This window comes from Apodemus sylvaticus, chromosome 5 (assembly GCF_947179515.1).
Source record: "Apodemus sylvaticus chromosome 5, mApoSyl1.1, whole genome shotgun sequence".
NCBI lineage: Eukaryota > Metazoa > Chordata > Mammalia > Rodentia > Muridae > Apodemus > Apodemus sylvaticus.
The window spans coordinates 155,968,667-155,989,829 of NC_067476.1; the positions used below are offsets into that span (position 1 = coordinate 155,968,667).

At 45.5% G+C, this 21,163-nt stretch overlaps 1 protein-coding gene across 2 annotated transcripts in view; it reads right to left on the reverse strand.

Annotated features, from left to right (window-relative positions):
• Bcas1 (brain enriched myelin associated protein 1) overlaps positions 1 to 21,163 on the reverse strand; it is a 73,244-nt gene that overhangs the window by 16,400 nt on the left and 35,681 nt on the right. For both annotated transcript variants that reach the window (XM_052181578.1, XM_052181577.1), the window contains 3 exons: positions 16,342 to 16,530; positions 8,552 to 8,593; positions 3,010 to 3,177 (listed from right to left, as the gene is read on the reverse strand). In XM_052181578.1, coding sequence (XP_052037538.1) covers positions 3,010 to 3,177; positions 8,552 to 8,593; positions 16,342 to 16,530 — 399 coding nt within the window. The remainder of the gene's footprint in view (positions 1 to 3,009; positions 3,178 to 8,551; positions 8,594 to 16,341; positions 16,531 to 21,163) is intronic.

The window sequence follows — 21,163 nt, forward strand, 5'->3', positions numbered from 1 at the left end:
ATTTTTGAAGTTTTATTGGCCTATTTAGCAGAAAAACAGGTGTCTTGGCTGTCTCCTCATTTCGGCCTTTAGCTGGCCCTTTATTAAACCTCATAGTCAGGCTGAAGAGATGGATCTGAGGTTAAGAGCACTGACTGCTCTTCCAGAGGTCCTGAGTTCAAATCCCAGCAACTACATGGTGGATCTATAATGGGATCCAATACCCTCTTCTGGTGTGTCTGGAGACAGCTACAGTTTATTCATACAATAAATAAATAATTTTTAAAAAAGAAAGAAACAAATGAATCAGGCAAGTCAGTCACAGAGGTTCACATATGTAATCCCAACACTTGGCAGGGTGAGACAGGAGGATTGCTAGGAATTTGAGGCAGATTGGGCCACATGGCCAGACACAGGTACCACACTGCTTCCTATGAGGCTGCTGGTTTTTAGAGGTTTGTGTGGGTGTTGTGATAACCTGACCTAAATGTCAAAAACAAACAAACAACAAACAAAAACCAACAGCAAAAAAAAAAAACAAACAAAACAAACAAAAACAAAAACAGGGAAAAAGCAAAGCCACGAGTGGGACAGTTGCATTGTCTGAAAAAAAAAAATTCAACAAAGACTTTGCCACAGGTCACTGAGGTGCATCATCAGAGAGCCAGGGAGGTGAGACAGAGGCTAGGCAGTCACCCCTCCAGCTAGTGAAGTTGGATGCAAACCAAAGGTTTTGCTATTGGGCTCTCTATTAATTAGATAAATTCTTTTTAAAAAATTATAATTTTCTAATTATACTAAAATAAGTTGGAAGCATTCGGCTATTTGGCCTTAACAAGTTGCCCTAACCCTTAGCAGAAGGTTACATGTCAGGTCCATTTTCAACGCCCCCTGCTTTGATGCCCTGTATAAATCCAAAGATTTTAAGTTAACCTTGAGGCCTTGAGTACAATTTAAAAAAAAAAAAACAACAAACAAAACAAAACAAAACAAATGACAAATGTTTCCTGAAAGTAAACAATACACAAGCATAAGAATGAGCATAAGTGTAAGGCTGGGGCGTGGCTCGTCAGGTAGCGGTGCCTGCCACCAAGTTTGACAACTGGAGTTTGATTCCTAGGACCCACACGGCGGAGGGCGAGAACTGACTGCTACAAGCCGCCCCCTGACCTCTACACACATGCGTCATCCCCAAACACAAAATAAATACAGATGTAAACATATTTAAGTGTGTGTACGTGTGCCTTCACTCAGGCAAGGTTGCGTGGGAGATACAGAAGCCTGCTCGTTGAGTGTGAGCCGGATCAACAAGGAAGACCTTTTTTCCCCTTTTCCCCATTACTGGGCTTTGTTCCCCAAGGGATGACTGTGCTAAATGCTCTCTCTCTCTGTCTCTCTGTCTCTGTCTCTCTCTCTCGTGCGCATGCGCGCGTTTGTTGGGAGCAGGCTCTCAGGTCTGATGGCACCCATGTGGAAACCAGAGAACAACATTTGGGAACCCCCTCTTGTCATCTACTGCACTATCTCTGTGGCTGCAGGGACTTCCAGGCCAGGTGGCCTGTGAACTAACAAGTTCTGTCTCCACTTCCTGTCCCCCCATAGGAGGGCTGGGATGACAGATGGGATGACAAATGCTTGCCACCGCAGCAGTGTTTTAAACAAGTTTTGGGGCTGGAACCCAGATTAGTCTTGGGCAGGTGTGCATGTGTGCACATGCGCACATGTGCTTGGGTGACACGGGACAATGCCAATGAGTCTGGGAGATCAAACTCTAGTTGTTAAGCTTCATAGCCAGTGCCTTTGCCTGAGGAGCCATCCGGCTGGCCTCAAACTCTCTTTTAGAGCCAAGAGAAAGGTGGGATCAGCCTCGGCCCGCCCACTGCTTCTAAGGCCTCCCTGCCAACAAGGAGCTAACAAGAAAAGAACACGGCCTATAGGTCTTGGTCCCAGGTGCAAGGGCTCAGCTGCCTTTTTCTTTATCTGCACGTTGATTAGACCCCTGAATACAATAATAGAGGTGCCCAATGGATGGTGGGGACGATTGGTGGGACAGCTGGTGGGACCGATGATGGAGGACTTTGTTAACAGAGAATTATGCAATAGCCTTTTTGCTCGGGCCTTGCTGCTGTCCCACAGTGACAGTTATCTTGTGCCCGTTTAAGTTCCTAGATATTAAAAGTCACTGGGACCCAAAGGTGTCTGTCCACATTCTTTCCACTCCACAGAGATAAAGAGCATGGCGAAATCACCAAGCAAGCTGTGCAGCCAGACACATCCCCTGTAAGAACATCAAGCAACACTTCTGTGTTCCAATGACCTAGGTCATTCATAGGTCACCTTCAGGACTTCTGTCATTCTGTCTGTGGCTTTGGCTGCTTTTGTTTTTCCGTACTGAGTTTCACTATGTAGCACAATGTAGCTTTGACCTAGGAATCCACTCTAGCTTCTTAAGTGCTAGGACTACAAGTGTAAACTATTATTCCTGCCTATAAGTTATACTATTTAATGTTTAATCCCCAAAAAATGCCTTATATGGTTTTTAAGGGCTTGTTTTTATTTATTTATATATTCTTTAACGGGAACAGAGCCCTGGTCCTCTGCCAGAGCAGCGTACGCATGCTCTTAACGGTTGAGCCATCTCTCCAGCCCCATTTTTATCTATCCTTATGTTCTTTATGTACACAATTCATTTGAATAAGAGGAAAGCTCACATCATTACCACAGTGGGAAAGCAGAATCATTTACAGACAAGTGAAACAAACATCAAATACAGAGGGCAAAGCCACTAATGAAATTAACTTCTGGGTGGATACTGTTGTCAAAACTTACAGTCAAAAGTCTCTTAATTTACTAAAAAGGGAGTTATCAGAGGTGAGGAATGGTAGCAAGAAGCAGGCCTTATGATGGGATGGGAAGAGTGGATGGAATTTTCTCGTGAGCCCACGCGGAGTCCCCATGCCTCACCACAGGGGAAGGCTCACACATGGGCAAGACCGGAAGTCCGCTCTTCAGGGACCGGAAGTGGCTTACCATTTGTCTGAGAAGCGCCATCAGAGGGGTCCTCCGGGGCTTGCTTTCTTCTTTGACTTTTATGTCTGTGGGTTCAGGCTGGGTCTCTTCTTCATTGAGATCCACAGTTTGTAAGGCTGGTTCTACTTCCTCAAGCCTTACAGACTCTACTGGTGACTCACGCGCCGCCTAGATTATTTTGCCAGGTAATAAGAAAACAAAACAAAACAACCCCCTCACACCCAAATACTCCCCCAAAGCACGTTGTATGAAGGAATCTTGGTTGTTCTATCTGCAGAGTAGCTGTGGGTTTGAACCTGTGACTGGTTTCTATACGGGCAAATCTTCAAGAGGCAATATTCAGGATGTAAAGTATGAGCTCACAGACAAATGATTGCTGATCACAGGATAGACAGACAGATGGACAGACAGACAGGAGTGGAGTTGGCAAATTCCTTTTCTATGAAGATACAGACATAGAGAGGAGTCTCTTCCACCCTTTCATTCTAGAAAGGCTCTCTTCGGTCTACCTCAGAGTAATTACATCCAGCCTGTGCCGAGATCCCTTGGTGGTTTGAATGAGAACAGCCTGTAGAGGCTTGCATGTTTGAATACTTGGCTCTTAGTTGGTGGAACTATTTAAGAGAGATTAGGAAGTGTGGCCTTGTTGGTAGAGGTGTGTTGGGGGTGGACTTTGAGGTACGTCATTCCAATTAGCTCTGTCTCCTGCTTGTGAGTCAAGATGTGAGTTCTTAGCTACCACCTGCCCTCTATGCTGCCTGCCTGTTGCCATGCTTCCCGACACAATGGCCATGGACTAACACACTAAAACTATTAGCCAGCCCCCAATTCTATGCTTTCTTTCATAAGTTGCCTTGGTCATTGTGCCTTGTCTCAGCAATAGAACAGAGACTAAGAAAGATCATGTATAATCAGAAAATACGTGTCAAGTTCTCAGGTATGTGACAGGCACCACAGACACTCAGCTAACACTACCGGTCCTTACTTGTGCTGACATTATACCTGTCTACCCCGTGACCATGTATGACTTAGGGCACCCAATGGCTTAGGGGTCCATTTAGAGCTCTTTCCATGTCTGCCATCGTACAGTGTCCTTCTTCCATACGACCTTGGGACAAGGTTACAAAAGTAATGTTATCCCCGATTTACAAATGAGGATTACAAACAGTTGGCTAATTTAGCTTAAGTCATCCCAGAGGGTAGCAGCCATTTTGAGGAAAATGGGGAGGGGGGTTCCTGCTGGCCAGTGAAACAGATGGCTAACAGCCAAAAGTTCTCTTGTGCATGAGGCTCTGCCATCTTCTAAGAACTTGTACCCTCCCGTCCTTTGGCTCTGCTGTCCTTGGTCTCCTGGGATTTCGTCCTCATGTTTGCTACCTCGTGGCCACAGAAGAGCTGTTACGGAACTGCTGTGGAAGGGCGGGAGATGGTTCCTGAGTAGGTAAGAACAGACTTTGACCTCCTGGACTCAGAATGATTCTGTATTTAGAACATTTTGAGCCTTTGTGTACAAGAACCTAGAGGGGAAATCCTGAGAACACAGTCTGGACCCGTGATGCAAGTTGCGTTGGTTGTAATGTCAGATTGTGAGTGGATGCTGACCCAGCAGGAGCCTGGGCATGCCTCACCCAGCACTGTCTCCTCTCTGGTCCCTCCCTCTGATACCAGCAGGAAGCAGTTACTTGAAGCAGCTGTGGCCAACAGACAGCAGCTTAGCAGAAGGAATGACAAAACAGGGAGAAAGCAGCTGACTGTGGGCTGGGATGTGACTCCTGGGGACAGTGCTCACCCAGTGTGCAGGAAGCCCTGGCTTTGATCCTCAGCCCCATATAAACTGGAGGTGACAGCACATACCCGTAATCCCAGCACTCAGGAGGTGGAGGCAGGAGGATCAGCCTCAAAGCCATCCACCGCTGAGCAGTTTGAGTTTGGCCTGGGAGACTTTGTCTTTTAGGAAGGGGTTATGAATGGGGCATACTCTGAACTTTGAGACTTTGTTACCACAGTGTAGCCTGACAAAACCTGTGTCTCCTTCCTCCTGACTCTGAGGCTGCGAAGCTCCAACCACAGCAGGGCCAGGCTGAGACAGACAGGGCGTCCAGGTGCAGCCATGTCAGAAACTGATTCTCCTCTCAGCAATGGCGTCAGTGAGGCTGTTTTCTTTCTCATCGAGGCTGGGTTTTTTGTTTTGTTTTTTCAGGTGTAGCTTTCAAGTTCTTGCTAAGAAGTAGCAGTTGTTTTGGTTGCATACATTATTATCAAGGAAAGATTAGTTTCATTAGTTATAATAATTCAACCAACCAAGGCCAAAACATTTTTGTGTTATACCTGAGCTTTTCCATAACTGCTATAGATGAGATTTCTCTGTGTAACATTGGCTGTCCTGGAACCCACTCTATAGACTAGGCTGGTCTCAAACTCAGAAATCTGCCTACCTCTGCTTCCTAAGTGCTGATCCCAGGTGTTTGTTTTAGATAGGGACTCTGAATGAGTAGCTCTGGCTGTCCTGGAACTCTCGCTTGAACTAACAGCGAGAGCTGCCTGCCTCTGCCTCTGCAGTGCTGGGGTTCACAGTGAACACCACTCTGTTGGACTGCTTTTTAATCTTGTGTTTATTTATCTGTGTTTGTGATGCAGGGATGCACATGACAGGAAATTCTCAGGACTGGGTTCTCTCCTTCCACCACGGGGTCTCAGGGATCAACTCCTACCCTCAGGCTTAGCAGCAGGTGCCTTTACCCACTGAGCCATCTTGCTGGCCCAGATTTTATTTCCTATAGGATTAGAATCTACATTTAGAAGGAGTTCTAAACTTCCTGTGGTCTTTTCATGAAAACACGGATGTCGTGTTGGCGTCACACGCACCTTCTGCTCAGGGGGTCACTGTGGCTTTGGAAAGGTGTGAATGGTTACAAAAAAGAAACAAACCGTAACACTTCAACCCTGCTGCTCCAGAACTCTGGAGTCAGAGGCTCTGACTGCCCTGCAGTGAGGGAGCGCAGACAGTCGGTGCATTTGCCCCTCCAGGGAGGAAGAAGTGAGATGAACTTCAGTTTTACACACTGCTGCGCTCCACCTGGATGCCGAGCTAGTGAGAGGGAGGGAGCATAATTTCCCTGGGCTCGCACAGAATGGTGGGCCAGCCCTCTGTGCTCTGCCACTCACCGCCCACCAGCGCGGCTGCTGCAGGTTGCGAGCCTCCCTGCAAGAGGTGTTGCCGGTCTTGGCCTGCAGACATCCAGAGACGATGCAGAAAGGGACACGTGGCTGCGTTCTAAACAAATTTGTTGACACTGGCATTTGAATTTATGTGATTTCCACATCTCATGAAATTATTTTTCTTTCATTTTTTCCTCCCTCAGCCATTTGAAAATATAGAAGACCACTTTTCACTTGTGGGCCAGATAAGAAAAATAGGTGGTGGACTGGATTTGGTCTGAGAAATGTGGTTTACTGATGCCTAAATTAGCATCTCATTTATTTTTTTTAATTTTTATAATTTTTAATTTTAATTTTAATTTTTTGGTTTTTTCGAGATAGGGTTTCTCTGTGTAACCCTGCCTGTCCTGGAACTCACTCTGTAGACCAGGCTGACCTCAAACTCAGAAATCCACCTGCCTCTGCCTCCCAAGTGCTAGGATTAAAGGCGTGCACCACCACTGCCCATCTAGTATCTCATTTAATTCCCACCAGGGCCACAAACTTGTTCTATCATTATCCCCATTTAACAGATGAGTAAACTGAGGTCCAAGCAGAAATGTGACCTGGGGATAATGATGTCTAGGTCATAACTGTTTAGCCTCACTCTCTCCACGTAATGGGCAGCTAAATGGTAAATGTGGAGTCTTAAAATTAAGGTATGGGGTTAAATGAGAGAAAAAAGCAATGTCTAAAACATTTCTTCACTTTTGTTAAAAATGTCTTGCTCTTCTTCACCTCCCCACTAACTTTGTTATCTTTTGATATTAGGAACATATCAATTCATCCAGGCCTAGTCCATATTATGTATGTGGCACAAGGTGAAATGTGCTTGGCTGTTTCAGATCAACTCCAGATTTTAACATCTGAGCTACAGGGTCTTCAGGGCTCCTGGGATAAAGGAATACACAGCTTTCTCCCCCAAAGCTTAGAGAACTCAGAACTTCCAAGCTGACTGATGCTTTTCAGGTCGGTAGGAGAAAAGATTCTGGATTCTTAGAAAATGTCCAGTAAATTCACAAGAACTTTCTGGAATCATGAGAGGCCCGAGCCTTCCTGACTTATTAACTTTGACTCAAGAAATGAAAGAAGAAAGGAAAGAAAGTCAATGAATGAACAAAAGAACGTATGAAGAGAGAGGAGGAACAATAGCAAAACCAACAGATTGTTGGGATTTTTCTCCCATAAGAATCATAACACATCTAGGGGAACAGTGGGGACTGTGGAGGGGAACAGGAAGAGAGAAGAGGGGAGAGGAGTGTGGGGTAACACCCTCAAAGAACACTATATGCTTGTGTGAAATGTCCTTATGTAATTTTATATCATGTGAAGTGCATATATACATACACATTATGTATTATATATGTATGCCAATGAAAAGAAAAAGTACACAAAAGGAATCACACACAGCCATTCCAGTGCCCACCCCTATCATGACGAACATTCAGTATTTGGATTCCCAGCATGCACTTGGCTCCAGTCACTCATCGCTTGCACACTGCTCATGCCAAGTGGACACGAGACTCCAGAAGGAACCTGCCCCATTTTACTTGAGCAAAGTGATTGTGTCCTATTGTATCTTAAGAAGTTGTGAAGTCACTGATGCCAATCTAAAAATGTTCAGAGTCTACACTGCTTTTAGCGCTGAGAGCTGCTGTCTTGGGCCTGAAGCTCCAGAGGCCCCATGGATTAATCTCTCGGGATGACATTTTCAAAAGTTACATTTGTGCATATGTATGTGTGTGAGAAAGGGAGAGTTCATACGCACAGTGCCATCCCTTCGGACATGAATGTACTATTTAAAAATTTTGCTATCTCTGGAACATTCGGTCTATCTATCAGTGCAAAACCCTTTGGTCAGCTTCCTATCAGAGTCAACAGTCTGGATTATTGGTGTGTGACATTGTCTCTCATGCCTGAGGCAAATGACTGGTGAGTACAAACCAAAGTTATCGAGAATCTGGATAACCACAGAACCGAGGGTGAAGGAGCAAATCAATGTAGAGTGAAGCAGAAGATGCAACCCCAGCCCTCATAGATGTGCAAAGCCGTTACTCTGTGCAGTAGACTCTTTCACCCCTAAAGGATGACAAGCTATAAAAGAGAATATGCTGATTTTGCTCTTACTTTTTTCCCTTATCTTTGGGAATCATAAAACACTGATTCAGTGTTGGTTCCCCCCAGCGCCCCCCCACCGCCCCCACACTTCCTGTCCCTAATTGTAAAAAGGGATGAAAGAGTCTACCCAGGATGTGCAAATCAGGGATCTCCACATTGAGCGCCCAATGGCCCGGCACACCGAAGATGACAGTGGAATGATTTAAGATGGCACCCAGTCACTTACGTTCTCCTCTGCACCTGTGGAAAGTGCATCCTCCTTAACTGACTACAGGAAGATAAAAACAAAAGCAAGAGTCAAGGTATTACCAACATAAGTTAAGTGAAAGCAAAGGGCTATCTGGTCTACCAATCCAGTAGGGAAGTTTTCAGATACTAAATTGTTAATGTGGACCTTGTTCTAGCAGGAACTCAAAGGAGACTTCCACAAAGGCCAACAGTATAGCAAGCATAGCTAGTTGTGTATTTCAAAATGCAACAAACAGAGAATAAATACAATGTCACAGGTAGGATATGCATGGAATAGGAACATCACAGAAAACAAGAGCCATTGAGTTGCAGCTGTGGAAAAGCACATATTTGCTTTATATTTTCTATTAGCCAGTAAAATCAGAACAACAATATTAACTATATAATAATATGTAATAATAGTTATTTTTATTCCTAAGTGTCATACGTTTGAAGCTAGCTTTGTACTCATTCTATAGTCAAAAGATGACTTTGAACTTCTGATTTCCTGCCTCCACTTTCCCAGGACTGTGATTTCAAGTGTGTACTGCTGCACTCACTTATGTGATGCTGGGGAGCAAATCCAAGGCTCCCTGCATGCTGGGCAAACATTCTACCTTGAGCTATCTCAAACAATACATATATGACCACCATTGACAGTGTAAGAAATGCACAGAGAAGCCAAGTCACTTGCTGGGGTTAAACAGCTAGAGAGTGAGCATGCTATACTGGGCCCAAGCCCCTGTCCGGTGACTGTGAACTAGCTGTCTGCCTAGCAAGGATCATCAGCTTGGACTGTTTCTTTCTGTTCATCTTGTTTCCATATCAATGACATCCTGGGCACAGAAGAACACATTTCTGGAAGCTTCTGTTGATGAGAAAATGATGCTACAGTCGGACGCTATTTACAAGGAATGCTGCTTTCTTGGCGTGTGAGCTAGTTGGTGTTTGCCAATTTGACACAAATCTAGACTTCTGGGAAGAGGGGAATCTAGCTGATAAAACACCTCTTCTAAGCTTGGTGGGTAGGCATGCCTGTAGGGTATTGTCTTGTTTAGTGATCAGTGTAGGAGGGTCCAGCCTGCTGTGGGTGGGGCTACCTCTGGGCAGGTGGTCCTGTGTTCTATAAGAAAGCAGGCTGAGCAGGTCATGAGGAGCAAGTCAGTAGGCAGCATCCATCCATGGCCTCTCCATCAGCTCCTGCTTCCAGATTCCCGCCTTGACCTCTCTCAGTGATGGAGTATGACCTGAAATAAACTCCCCCATGATTTGCTTTTGGTCATAGCATTTTATCACAGTGTTAGAAAAGTAAGCAAGAGCCAAGCCCTCTCTCCAGGCCAGTGGGAAGCTAGTACACACAAGCAAAGACTCAAAGGATACTTTTAAAAGCCAGACTTCTTCAAGCCAAACCCACAATGGCTTCCAGAGTCAATACACTGTTTACTATTCCCAGGTCAAGGAAACAACCCCTCTGTTTAAGAGTAGAGCAGGCAGGGTTTCAAGTTTTATTCTCACCCCAGCTTTCTGAAGCGAGGCCAGTCTGTATCTTGGATGTTCCTGTCCATAAAGGTCCTAGCTTGTTAGTTTAGGGTGGGCATAGGTGACAGAGAGGGATGGGCCACATTCATTCTGAGCACTGATGTTCCCTTGATCTTGACCGTGGCTCTAGATTTCCAGACCCTTCCATGTGTTTTGGGGTTTGGGATGCAGTTCAGTTGGTAGTACGCTTTCTTGGCATGCAGAGCCTTGGATTCCAAAACCAGCACCACATGAACCTGGCATGGTGGCACATGCCTGTAAAATCCCAGCACTTGGGGGGTGGGATAGAAGGTTAAGATTAGCTACCTAGTGGGTTTGTGACCAATCTGAGATTGCTATGTGACATTGATAAAAGTCATACTACTTTTATTTCTGTGTCTCTTTATGTGTGGTACAGCATGCATTTGGAGGTCAGAGACCAACTTGCACAAGTTCTCTCCATCCATCAAGTGGGTTCCAGGGATCGGACTCAGGTCATCAGGCTTGGCCGCAAGCACCTTTACCCACTGAGTGATCTCATCAGCCCCAATAGTCCTTATTTTGAGAACTAGCCCAACTGATCTTCCCTCATACTTGGATAATTTTGACAGTGTCTTTGAGTTCAATACTGCCCTATACCACTTGAATTTATATTCTTTTTTTCCCCTTTATATTGATTGTTGTTTTGCTTAGATCTATTCAGTCAACTTGGTGTCAGGATCTCTGCTGTGTCAACACGCATAAAAGCAAATGGAGGAAACAACGCTCTCAACTTCTAATTGTGAATATTTGCTGAAAGGGGCTACGGCACATGGCTGGCTGTTGTGGTCTTTACAAACGGGCTCCTTTGTCCCATCAACCCCAGAGCTAAGAATGTCTCAAGATAGCATCTGAGACCATGCTCAGCACTGCTGTGGACTGGTGTTTCCACCAGTATATTTCAAAAGCGAACTGATTTATGACTTTCTTTGTTCTGTTAAGATGAAAAGTTCGAGAAACCGTTACTGCTGGGATGTGGTGTTTCAGAGAACCTGAGCCTGTTCCTGAGCCGTGGTCACTAACAGTTAGCCCCAGGGTGAACCCGTGCTCCCTTTGAGGTGAGAGCTGTGCTGTCAGAAGCTTAGTTCAGACCCTGCCTCAAACTAGCAAAGTGGGGTGGGGGTGGGGTGGGGTGGAGATGGGGATATAGTTCAGTGGTAGAGTATTTGCCACGTTTCAAGCCCACATATATATATAAACATATATAATATATGTTTATGGGGTGGAGGTGGGGTGGCAAATATAGTTCAATCCCATATATATACATAAATGTATATATACATATATATATGGAAAAATGAAAAAGCCTTGTACTGTGCAATGTTAAGGGGTGTGTGTGTGTGTGTGTGCGTGCCCAAGAACCACCAAATCTTTCTGAACTTTGTATAAGTTTATAAGTTCACCAGAAGGTTCTGCCTCCACACCAACAGCTACTGAAACATCCAACTAATGTAAAGATTCAGAAAGGCCGAGAGTCCAAGTCCAGCCACCATTTCATACCCCATGGAAGAGAAAATCAATTCAGACCTCAAGCCCTGAACACTGTGGCCTTAGAGCCCAGAACAATTTTTAGTCACCTGTCTTAGCTTCCTAGACCCACACAGACAGGACAAGTGGGGGCAGGACATAGATTTGTTTATAGCCATCAGTTCAAGGAGATTGATGTGGCTCATTTGCATATGCAAAGCAATGAGCACTGATGACTCACTGATGGGCAGGACCAGGACTTGATCAAGATAATTTAGCTATACACCTCTTGCTCTTTTTTTTTTTTTTTAAAGATTTATTTATTTATTTATATGACTATGCTGTGGCTGTCTTCAGACACTCCAGAAGAGGGCATCGGATCCCATTACAGATGGTTGTGAGCCACCATGTGGTTGCTGGGATTTGAACTCAGGACCTCTGAAAGAGCAGTCAGTGCTCTTAACCGCTGAGCCATCTCTTCAGCCCTCTTGTTCTTAATGTAACTGTAACCTCACGTCAGGCCAGGAAGACGGAGTCGGAAGCTACTGGGCTTCTTTACTTGTTCCTCTTCCAAATGTGGCCCCATTAAATACACCCCTTTTCCACTACCGGTGGATAGAGGATGAGTAGCCCAGCTTTTAATAGTTGCCAGGACCCAGGCTCTGACCGTTACAACCCCAATAACAAAGAGACGCTGTCAATACTGCTTCAATTACACAGGCTCTGAAGTTGGGAAGGGGTAGGCAGGGTATGATGAGGGTCTCAGAACCTTAATGGCTCATTCTCTGTAGTCAAGGGGCGCTTGACTCTTGTAACAAGGAGTTCTAGGTCCTATCAATCTCAGCTGCTTTCTTGAGGTCTTTACTCTCCACTGTTCAGACTGCGTTAATGACCTCACTGAGCTGGTAAGCTTGATGAGCAGTATTTTTAAGACATAGCACTCCTGCTTACTGATAAATAAAGACAGGACTGAGTCCAGATTCCACAGGCTCCTATGGAGGGAGCAGTCAGGAGATGTGGCTTCTGTTCTTCCACTGTGTTTAGATAAATCAGATGCAGCCACAGAACTCAAAGAAAACAGAATGTCTACTGGATGAAGATCAAGACTGTGGTAACCACCCACATGGGGGGGGGAAGGGGGACTGGCAGCCTGTTAGGCACCTCCCTTTTTTCCAAGTCATTGATCACTTCTAAGTTGTCTCTACGTCCTGTGCAAAAGCCCATCTTCCTATTGAGGGGGTGGGAAGTGTCTCTGCTCTTCTCTGGAAGATGACCCTGCCCATGATGGGCCATGCCTGGGTCCTGTGCGTCATCTGTATTTGCCCATTGCTTGGCTTCCCATCTCTGTAACCAGGAGCAGAGGAGAGCCCTAGGCAGCCCTCTGCCCCTCTCCTCTGTCCTTAGGAAAAGGCTATGGCTCAGAAACCAGGAGGAGCAGCTCACAGTTCGGTGCCTCCACAGCCAGTGAACAGATGTGCCAGAAAACATCAGAGGAAGGGCAGAGACAGTTTGACTGCCCAGAACATCCTTTGAAGGGACTGCAGAGGCTAGGCAGGAAACTGGACAGAGCGGCCGAGAGAGAGACTCACTTGGGCGCAGACAAAGAGCAGACAGTGTTTTGAAGGTAAGACACGGCTGCCCAGACTAAAACTGGAATAAGCAAGACAGAGACCAGATCCTGCAGGCTCCCTGGAAGGGAGCACCCTCGTGATTTAATGTCCCATTAAATCTGAACTTCAGATTGGCAAATAATTATGTTCCAAACAGTTTGTGAAACACACTTATATTTATACTAAAGTTACTTCTTTTTCATTAATAATTTTAATAACATGTGGGGGTGTCTTTCAGTTTTTTCCAACCTCTTTGTGATAGGGAATGTGTGGTATGAATCACTCAAACCTGAAAAACAGAATTACCCCCAGCTCATCCCAGTAGCCCCTAGCTCTTAATTGCTTAATCTAAAAAGTAGTCCAGCCTGTTAGCAACAGTAAACACTCCCATTAAAAAGCAACAACAACAACAACAACAACAACTAGCAGAATCCCATGGAAGATTTGCATATTGCTGAGAAACCAGACTAAACACTCATGTGGAGAGGGAAGGTGGACAGGAAGTCCTGCCCTAGCCATGGTATGATTGGCAACTGACAGCTGCAGGGAGTCTGAGAGTCAGTTTTCTTTAAAGGCGTAGGTCCTGGTAAGTTGGCTACACTCCTATGGGAGGCCACACACCCAAGAATAAATGGGTGGCACAAAATAGATTTGAAAGGGTAAAGAAAACAGGTCATGCAGCTGGGTGGGTAGGGGAGGGGTGGCTCTGGGGGGAGCTGGGGGGGGGGAGGGTGAATATGATCAAACGCATTGCACAGAATTCTCAGAGATCTAATAATAAAAACATTAAAAACTGTATAAAGAGCTACAAAGCATGTAACTTATCCATGTCAAATCCATCCACAAGGCCTCTCTTCTTTAAAAGAACGTGTTCAGCTCTTACAGTTTCTTTAAGATAGAAGATGGCCAATTCTGATCACGTGACAGATGGTCTGCGCTCACAGATGCTCGATGAACCCTCATCTCACAAAGCCTGGACGGCTCATCTCATCCCTAGTGTGTCTGGGAGCATCTAGCCTTTTGCTGGGGCTTCCTTGCCTAGGGGGCCCAGGAGGGTGGAAAAGTCTGTCAGTGAGACAGCAGCCCAGATGGCTGGGACAGGGACAGCATCCTGGAGGTGTATCAGACCTCCTGCAGGGACAGAGTCCACCTGTCACAGCTTCAGCACTCCATGGTGCTTTCTCTGATGACTGTCACTGATAGAGCTCAGAGGGGGCCTGGGTCAGGTATTCCTGTTCAGTGTGGGACTCTTGGTAGGAAGTCTGGGCTGTAACCTTCCCCCTGTCATCTGCCAGCACCAGCTTCAAGCCCTTCCTTCCTTCCTTCCTTCCTTCCTTCCTTCCTTCCTTCCTTCCTTCCTTCCTTCCTTCCTTCCTTCCTTCCTTCCTTCTTCCCTCCCTCCCTCCCTTCCTTCTCCCCCCCCCTCCCTCCCTTCCTTCTCCCCCCTTCCTCCTGCTCCTCCAACAACCTCTCACTGTGGCCTCTCCACCCCTTTGCCACCCACAGGGATCTACCCCATGAATCACTCATGTACTTCTGTTTGGTATGTGCTTTTTGGAGGATCCAAATTTACCGCACACCAGGACCACTTTTTATGTAACGTGTTCCCGTTTCGCTGGATTCCTTTCTAAACTCAATGTACCTAGCCTCACCTTGAGCAACGATCTGCTTTCAAAAACTAGTTAGTTGTGTGTGTGTGTGTGTGAGTGTGTGTGAGTGTGTGTGAGTGTGTGTGCCTGCCCAAGAAGTCAAAGGTGTCAGGTCCCCACAGGAGCAGTACTTGCTCTGAACCATTGAGTTGTCTCTCTAGGCTGCAAAGATCTATGTTTATCTCTACTTTGAATATATGTACAAGTTTTGTTTGTTTGTTTGTTGTTTTTTGAGACCAGGTCTCCCTATTTAGTTGTGCTGTCCTGGAAGTCACTCATTAAACCATGCTAGCTTCAAAATCTCAGAGATCCTCTTGTCTCTGCCTCCTGAGTGGTGGGGTTAAAGCCGTGAACCATCATACCTGGCTGAATATGTATATAACTTCCATATGCACTTGTATATATGGTATATCGCTATATAGATGATACATATATGTGCACAATACATATATGTCTCATTCATATATGAATATATATAATCATTCTTTAAATGTGAATATTCAAATATAGGTCATGGGACTAAATTTACTTTCCATCAATATGTGTGTGTAAATTGTTTAGACATTATCTTCTATATTATATTGCTGGCAAAAGACTTCTAAATTAGTAAGTATAGGCAGAAAGAGGATTAAAGCTATCAGTTGACATGTTCCAATGTGTTTCTGAATGACTGGAATCAGTGTCCTGGGAAGCATCTAGAAGAAAAACTCTCTACAACAAGAAATAAACCAGAAAGTGGCTTGGGGGGTTTGGGGTGTGTGTGGGTCCAGCTGGATTCTTCACGAGAGAGTGAAGCAGACCCGAGAAGTGGCGTCTGCATTTGCCACTGTTCTGTGCAGCCAGCCGAGTGGCACAGGTTTTGAAGGAGCCACCGAGATAGGTCCTTCTGGCTGTGCGAATCTATTCATCTCTTGGAGAGATCTGAACCAGGTCAGGTTCTGAGCACGTGTTACAGTGGGGTTTGCTCTGCGCAGATGCGAAACTTCAACCCAGCCTCCATTTCACTGCCTGGTGCCGCACCTCCTCCCCCTTTCTTGTACACCAAAGAACTCGCCCCTGCTGTCGATATGGTGGACACCCTTATTTTCTAAAATGGGGATCAAGAATCAGCTCAGAAGGTTGCATCTGGACCGGGAGGGGCGAAGACAGAATGTCCTCTCCCCAGAAAGGGTGTGCGCCGAGGAAGCCCAGGTTACCGACGATCACAGAGGAGGCACAATATAGCCACGACACACCAGAGCCTTCTTTCTGTCCCTGATCCAGGTCATTCAAAGAGTGAAACTGTTAGTCGTTTGTCTCTGTTTCTCTGCCACAAAGCACCTGTGTACAGCACGGACCGGCGACTCATTCTACCCAGGAGTACATTAGGAGTCTGCCATTCAGTGACAAATTGAATCATGGAGGAGAAGAAAACCTCTGAGAATCGTCAACATCCGTTTGCCCACCGGAGATAACTCCTAAGCCACCTCAGCCCCAAAGGCCCTGCAAACACCTCACAGACTCACCTTCTTCCAAAACAGCTTCCCCAGCGGGAGCGAGGTGGGCCCCGCCTTCTCCTTGGGGCCTTCTCTTGCATCACCGGTAGTGGCAGTCGGTGGCTGGCTGCAGCCTTTGGAACTCTTGGTCGCCCCTTGGGTCTCCTGAGCTTTGTCTGACTTGAGACTCGCTGAAGTACTGGGTGAATTCTCGGTATCCTGTTAAGTTTTATTTTGAAAATGAAAAGTGAAACACGAAAAATTTCACGCTTTCGAAAGTAAAGGGTTCTCTGTTAATATAAGTGCGGGCCGGGGTCCTGTATGATGTTAATTTTTTTCCTTCAAATTTTCCGCTTTATGCAAGTTTGCACTGTGAATGTAGCTCTATGTTAAAATCTTTTGTTTTCCAGTTATTTTCCTTTTGAGAAGGTAAAAACGGGGAGACCTGTTAGTAATGGTGCTTATGTAAGTAACTTAGCGGGGTGGGTTTTGGCGAGAGGCAGTGTGTTATTAGAAAGTAGAGTTCTCAGCTAGCTCTTGGCTCAGTGGGGAAAGAAACCCTACAGCGCGATGACGTGAGTTCAAAACCTAGAACCCACAGAGTGGAAGGAGAGAACTGATTCCTGACGTTCTCTGATCTGCACATGTCTACTGTGGCTTGCATGTGCCTGTGTACACTACACTACACACACACACACACACACACACAGTCAATATAAAAAGAAAGAAAAGAAGGAAGGAAAGAAGGAAGGGAGAAGAGAGCAAGAGAGAGAGAGAGAGAGAGAGAGAGAGAGAGAGAGATTAGTTAGTTCTTGCTGCCAAGGTCCTTGTCTCCAAATAGTTTTGACCATCTATGTTTATAAATACCATTACTTTACTAAAACAAATTGGAAGCTAAGGAAGGGTGGAGATAAGATGTTGGCCATAGGATTCTGAATTTTTTCTCCCACTCCCCACTTTAGAGAGCCAGGCCATGGAGAAGGCAGGAAAGAGTCTGAATGCTGATTTTATTCAGCTGAAAATTAGACAAATTATAAACAGATTAAAGGGGAGATATTGGCTACTGCTGATTGCCCCCCTTCAGGGTGTCAAAAGGCCATATATTTAAATTTTACAGATGTCCTGTGTAGACCAGGTAGAACATGTCCTGCCCTGTTTTCTTTAAGACATCCACAGGATTTACTTTGGTTGTCTGGGACCCTTGGGATAGCCGCTGGACTTCTCCTGTAAGAGGAGCCTTGCATATGAGCAGGAAGGAAAGTCTCCCTTGTAGCAAGATCTATATCTGGCGCTCTCTTGTTCAAGTACAATCTGCTGTCTATTCTCATATTTCAAATACAGAACGAGAGCTTAATAGCCAGCTTCCTGTCTCTCCTGCTACTCATCCATTTTCTTGGATTTCCCTCTTAAGGGAAGGGCTGATGTTGGCCAAAGTTTCAGGACTGGGAAACCTCTCCTCATGCTTTTTTGTGTGCTATGTTGGGCTGTCCGCTCTTAGTAGCTGTCCCCTCTTCTTTTGCACTAAATTCTACAACAGTAAAATCAATAAAGACCTCTCCTATTCCTGAGGTTGAACTCTATTGGCCATTTTCCAAATTTCCTTTTTGTTATTCAGACACTGGAAAAGGAAAGTGCAATATTACTCAGACTCCATCTTCTGATATTTTTGCCCCAAGAGGATATTTTATTTGGTGCAATGGCACCCTCACTAAATACTTATCAAAAAATAGAGATCCCTCCATGTTGTGCCTCCCTGTTACCTTGATTCCTCAACTAACTTTTCGTACCCCTGCAGAATTTTTTATGTCTTCTGAAAATTTCAAAAGAGAGAAACGTGCATTATTTTGTCCTTTGTGATCGGCCTTTCCCTGACTACCTCTGTGGTGGCTGCTGGATTGGCAGGTGGATCACTGGGGCATTCTATTATAGTCACCAATAAGTTAGCTGAACAATTTCAATTAGCTATAGAGGCTTCAGCTGAATCTCTGGCTTTCCTGCAAAGGCAAATAACCTCACTAGTCCAAGTTACCTGGCAGAATCACCATGCCTTAGACCTTCCTACAGCCGAGAAGGGTAGAACCTGCCTTTTCCTTAAGGAAGAATGTTGCTATTATGTTAATGAATCTGGCCTGATAGAATTACAGGTGCACAAACTCCATAAACTGAGGGTCTACAGAGACAGAAATTTTCTAGAGCTGCCACTGATTGGTAGCATGTTTTCCCTCCTGATGCCCCTTGTTGGGCCCTTGCTTAGTGTGCTTTTGATAGCTATTTTAGGACCCTTTATTTTAAATCGATTGATAGGATTCATTAGACAGCAGGTTGGCTCTGTAGCATTGAAAACCGTACAAGTACTTTAGCATCAACTCGATTTGGCTGACAGAGGCCTGGCTGAGCCATGCGATGACATCGCTCCCACGGGGGATGCATAGCAACTCAGAACTATGCACACTGGTTTAGCATGGTGTGAACTCAGTGTGGGCACCTGTGGGGGGTGTAGAGCAAGGCATTGCAGGGGAAGGACACAATTGTCCACTTCTGAGTCCCTGTGAAGTACACCCAATCTGCATAGGGGTTGGTGTTGGTCTTCGGACCACTCTACGATATGGGTCTCCCACCAAAACAGGCTCTGCCCCTCCTCTCCAAAAGACACCAAGAGCCGCCTAAGATGTGGGAAGAACAATCCTCTGTTCCCCACGAGAGGGATCGGGTCACTACTTTCCCCCTCTTGGTAATGCCCACTCGTGCATCAACGAGACCTATAGATGTCCGCTTTCTTGCCAGCCTCACAAAAATTAAATAAAAAGGAAGGAGATGCCAGAAGCCAAACTGACCTTACTTTATGTTTAGAGTCCATCTTAAAGATAGACTTAGGTTTTGACTTCTCCTCAGCTACAGACCTTGGAGAAATCGGGTGGTCAATGGTCATTGTGCCCTGCCAGAAGAAGAAAACATCTTACAGCTGCCAGAGATTCACCTTGGCTGAATGCCAGGGCTACGTGGAAAATCCCACTTGCCCTAATTCTTCCCTGCCTGTATAAGTTCCCTGAGAAAATATAGTTTTGGGGGCCTTGAACAAAGTTGGTCTTGCCCTCGTTCTCCGTGTCTCCTGTCTCTCTTTCTCTGCCCTTCTCTCCTAAGGTCTCCTATTGAAAACCCCCGCAGGCCGGGGCAATCGGACTGCAATTAAAAATGACAATATAGGAAAGATGGTTCAGTGGTTAGAAGAACATCCTGCTCTTGCAAAGGATCTAAGCTTGGACCCCAGTATCCACACGGGGCAGGTCAGAACCTCCATACGGGGCAGGTCAGAACCATCTGTAATTCAAGCTCCAGGGGACCTGACGCCATCTACTGGACACCTTAGGCACCTGCACTCATATGTGACATACACAGACACACACACATACACACACAGAGACACACACATACACCAATATGTAATTTTTAAAAAATGAATGCCCCATTAAATCTGAATTTCAAACCAGCAAATAATAACTTTTCTAGTATAAGCATGTCCCAAATATTGCATGGAACATACTTAAATTTATGCTAAAATTATTTCTTTTTTATTAATAATTTTAAGTTACTATATGTGATAGTTTGTATATGCTTGGCCCAGGGAGTGGCACTATTTGGAGGTGTGGCCCTACTGGAGTAGGTGTGGCCCTGCTGGAGTGGGCATGCCGCTGTGGGTATGAGCTTTAAGACCCTCATCCTAGCTGCCTGGAAGTCAGTCTTCCACTAGTCATCTTCCTTGTTCACAAATGATACGTCTTAGTAAGGGTTCTATTGCTGCAATGTAACACCATGTACAAAAAGCAGGTTGGGCAGGGAAGGTTTTATTTGCCTTACATTTCCATATAGCTGTCCACCATGGGAGGAAGTCAGGACAAGAACTCGCACAGGGCAGGAACCTGGAGACAGGAGATGTTGCAGAGGCCATGGAGGGGTGCTGCTTAATGACTTGCTCCTCATGGCTTGCTCAGCCTGCTCTCTGGTAGAGCCCAGGATCACCAGCTCATGGATGGCACCACCTACAACGGCTGGGCCCTCCCACATCTATCACTAAGAAAGTGCTCTACAGTCAGATCTCACGGAGGCATTTCCTCAGCTGAGGTTCCTTCCTTTCAGATAACTCTACTTTGTGTGTCAAGTTGGCATAAGACTAGCCAGCAGAATACACTTTAAAATTTGTGTGTGTATGCCTTCGTGTACGTGTATATGCAGGTATGTGTGTGTGTGTGCAGGTGTGAGGGGGGACACACAGACTCCTGGAATTGCAGGCAATTATAAACTGTCTGATATGGGTGCCGGAAGCCAAAATCTGGTCCTCTCAAAGAGCAGCAAGCATCCTTAACTGTTACACCTTCTCTCTAGCCTCTCAATTTTGTTTTTAACTAAGAAAAAAGTCTATTTATTTATGTATTTGCTTTTAAGAAAGGGTCTTATTGTGGCCATGGCTACTTGATACACAGCCCAGGCCTGCCTCAGATCTGTTATGTGGCGAAGGAAGATCAAGTGTTGGGAGTTGGAAGCATGCACTACTAGGCTGGCCTTAACTTCAAATTGTTTGGATTCCCCTTTTCTGACATAGAGGGCAGCCTCTTGGTAAACCTGGAGGGGGGGAGTATTTTTCCTTCTAAGGAGAACAGAATAATCAAAAGAGAAGAATGAAACTGTTCTCAACACAGAGGTAAAAGCCAATGACTTATATGTAGCAAACTGCTATATAACTGAGAGCTGTAGAAATTTGGGCTTGTCCCCCTATTTTAATTTACATCTGAATGGGAAACACCTCAATATCAATTAAGGCACAACCCTGACCACCCAGAGGCTTGTGTGTCTGGGC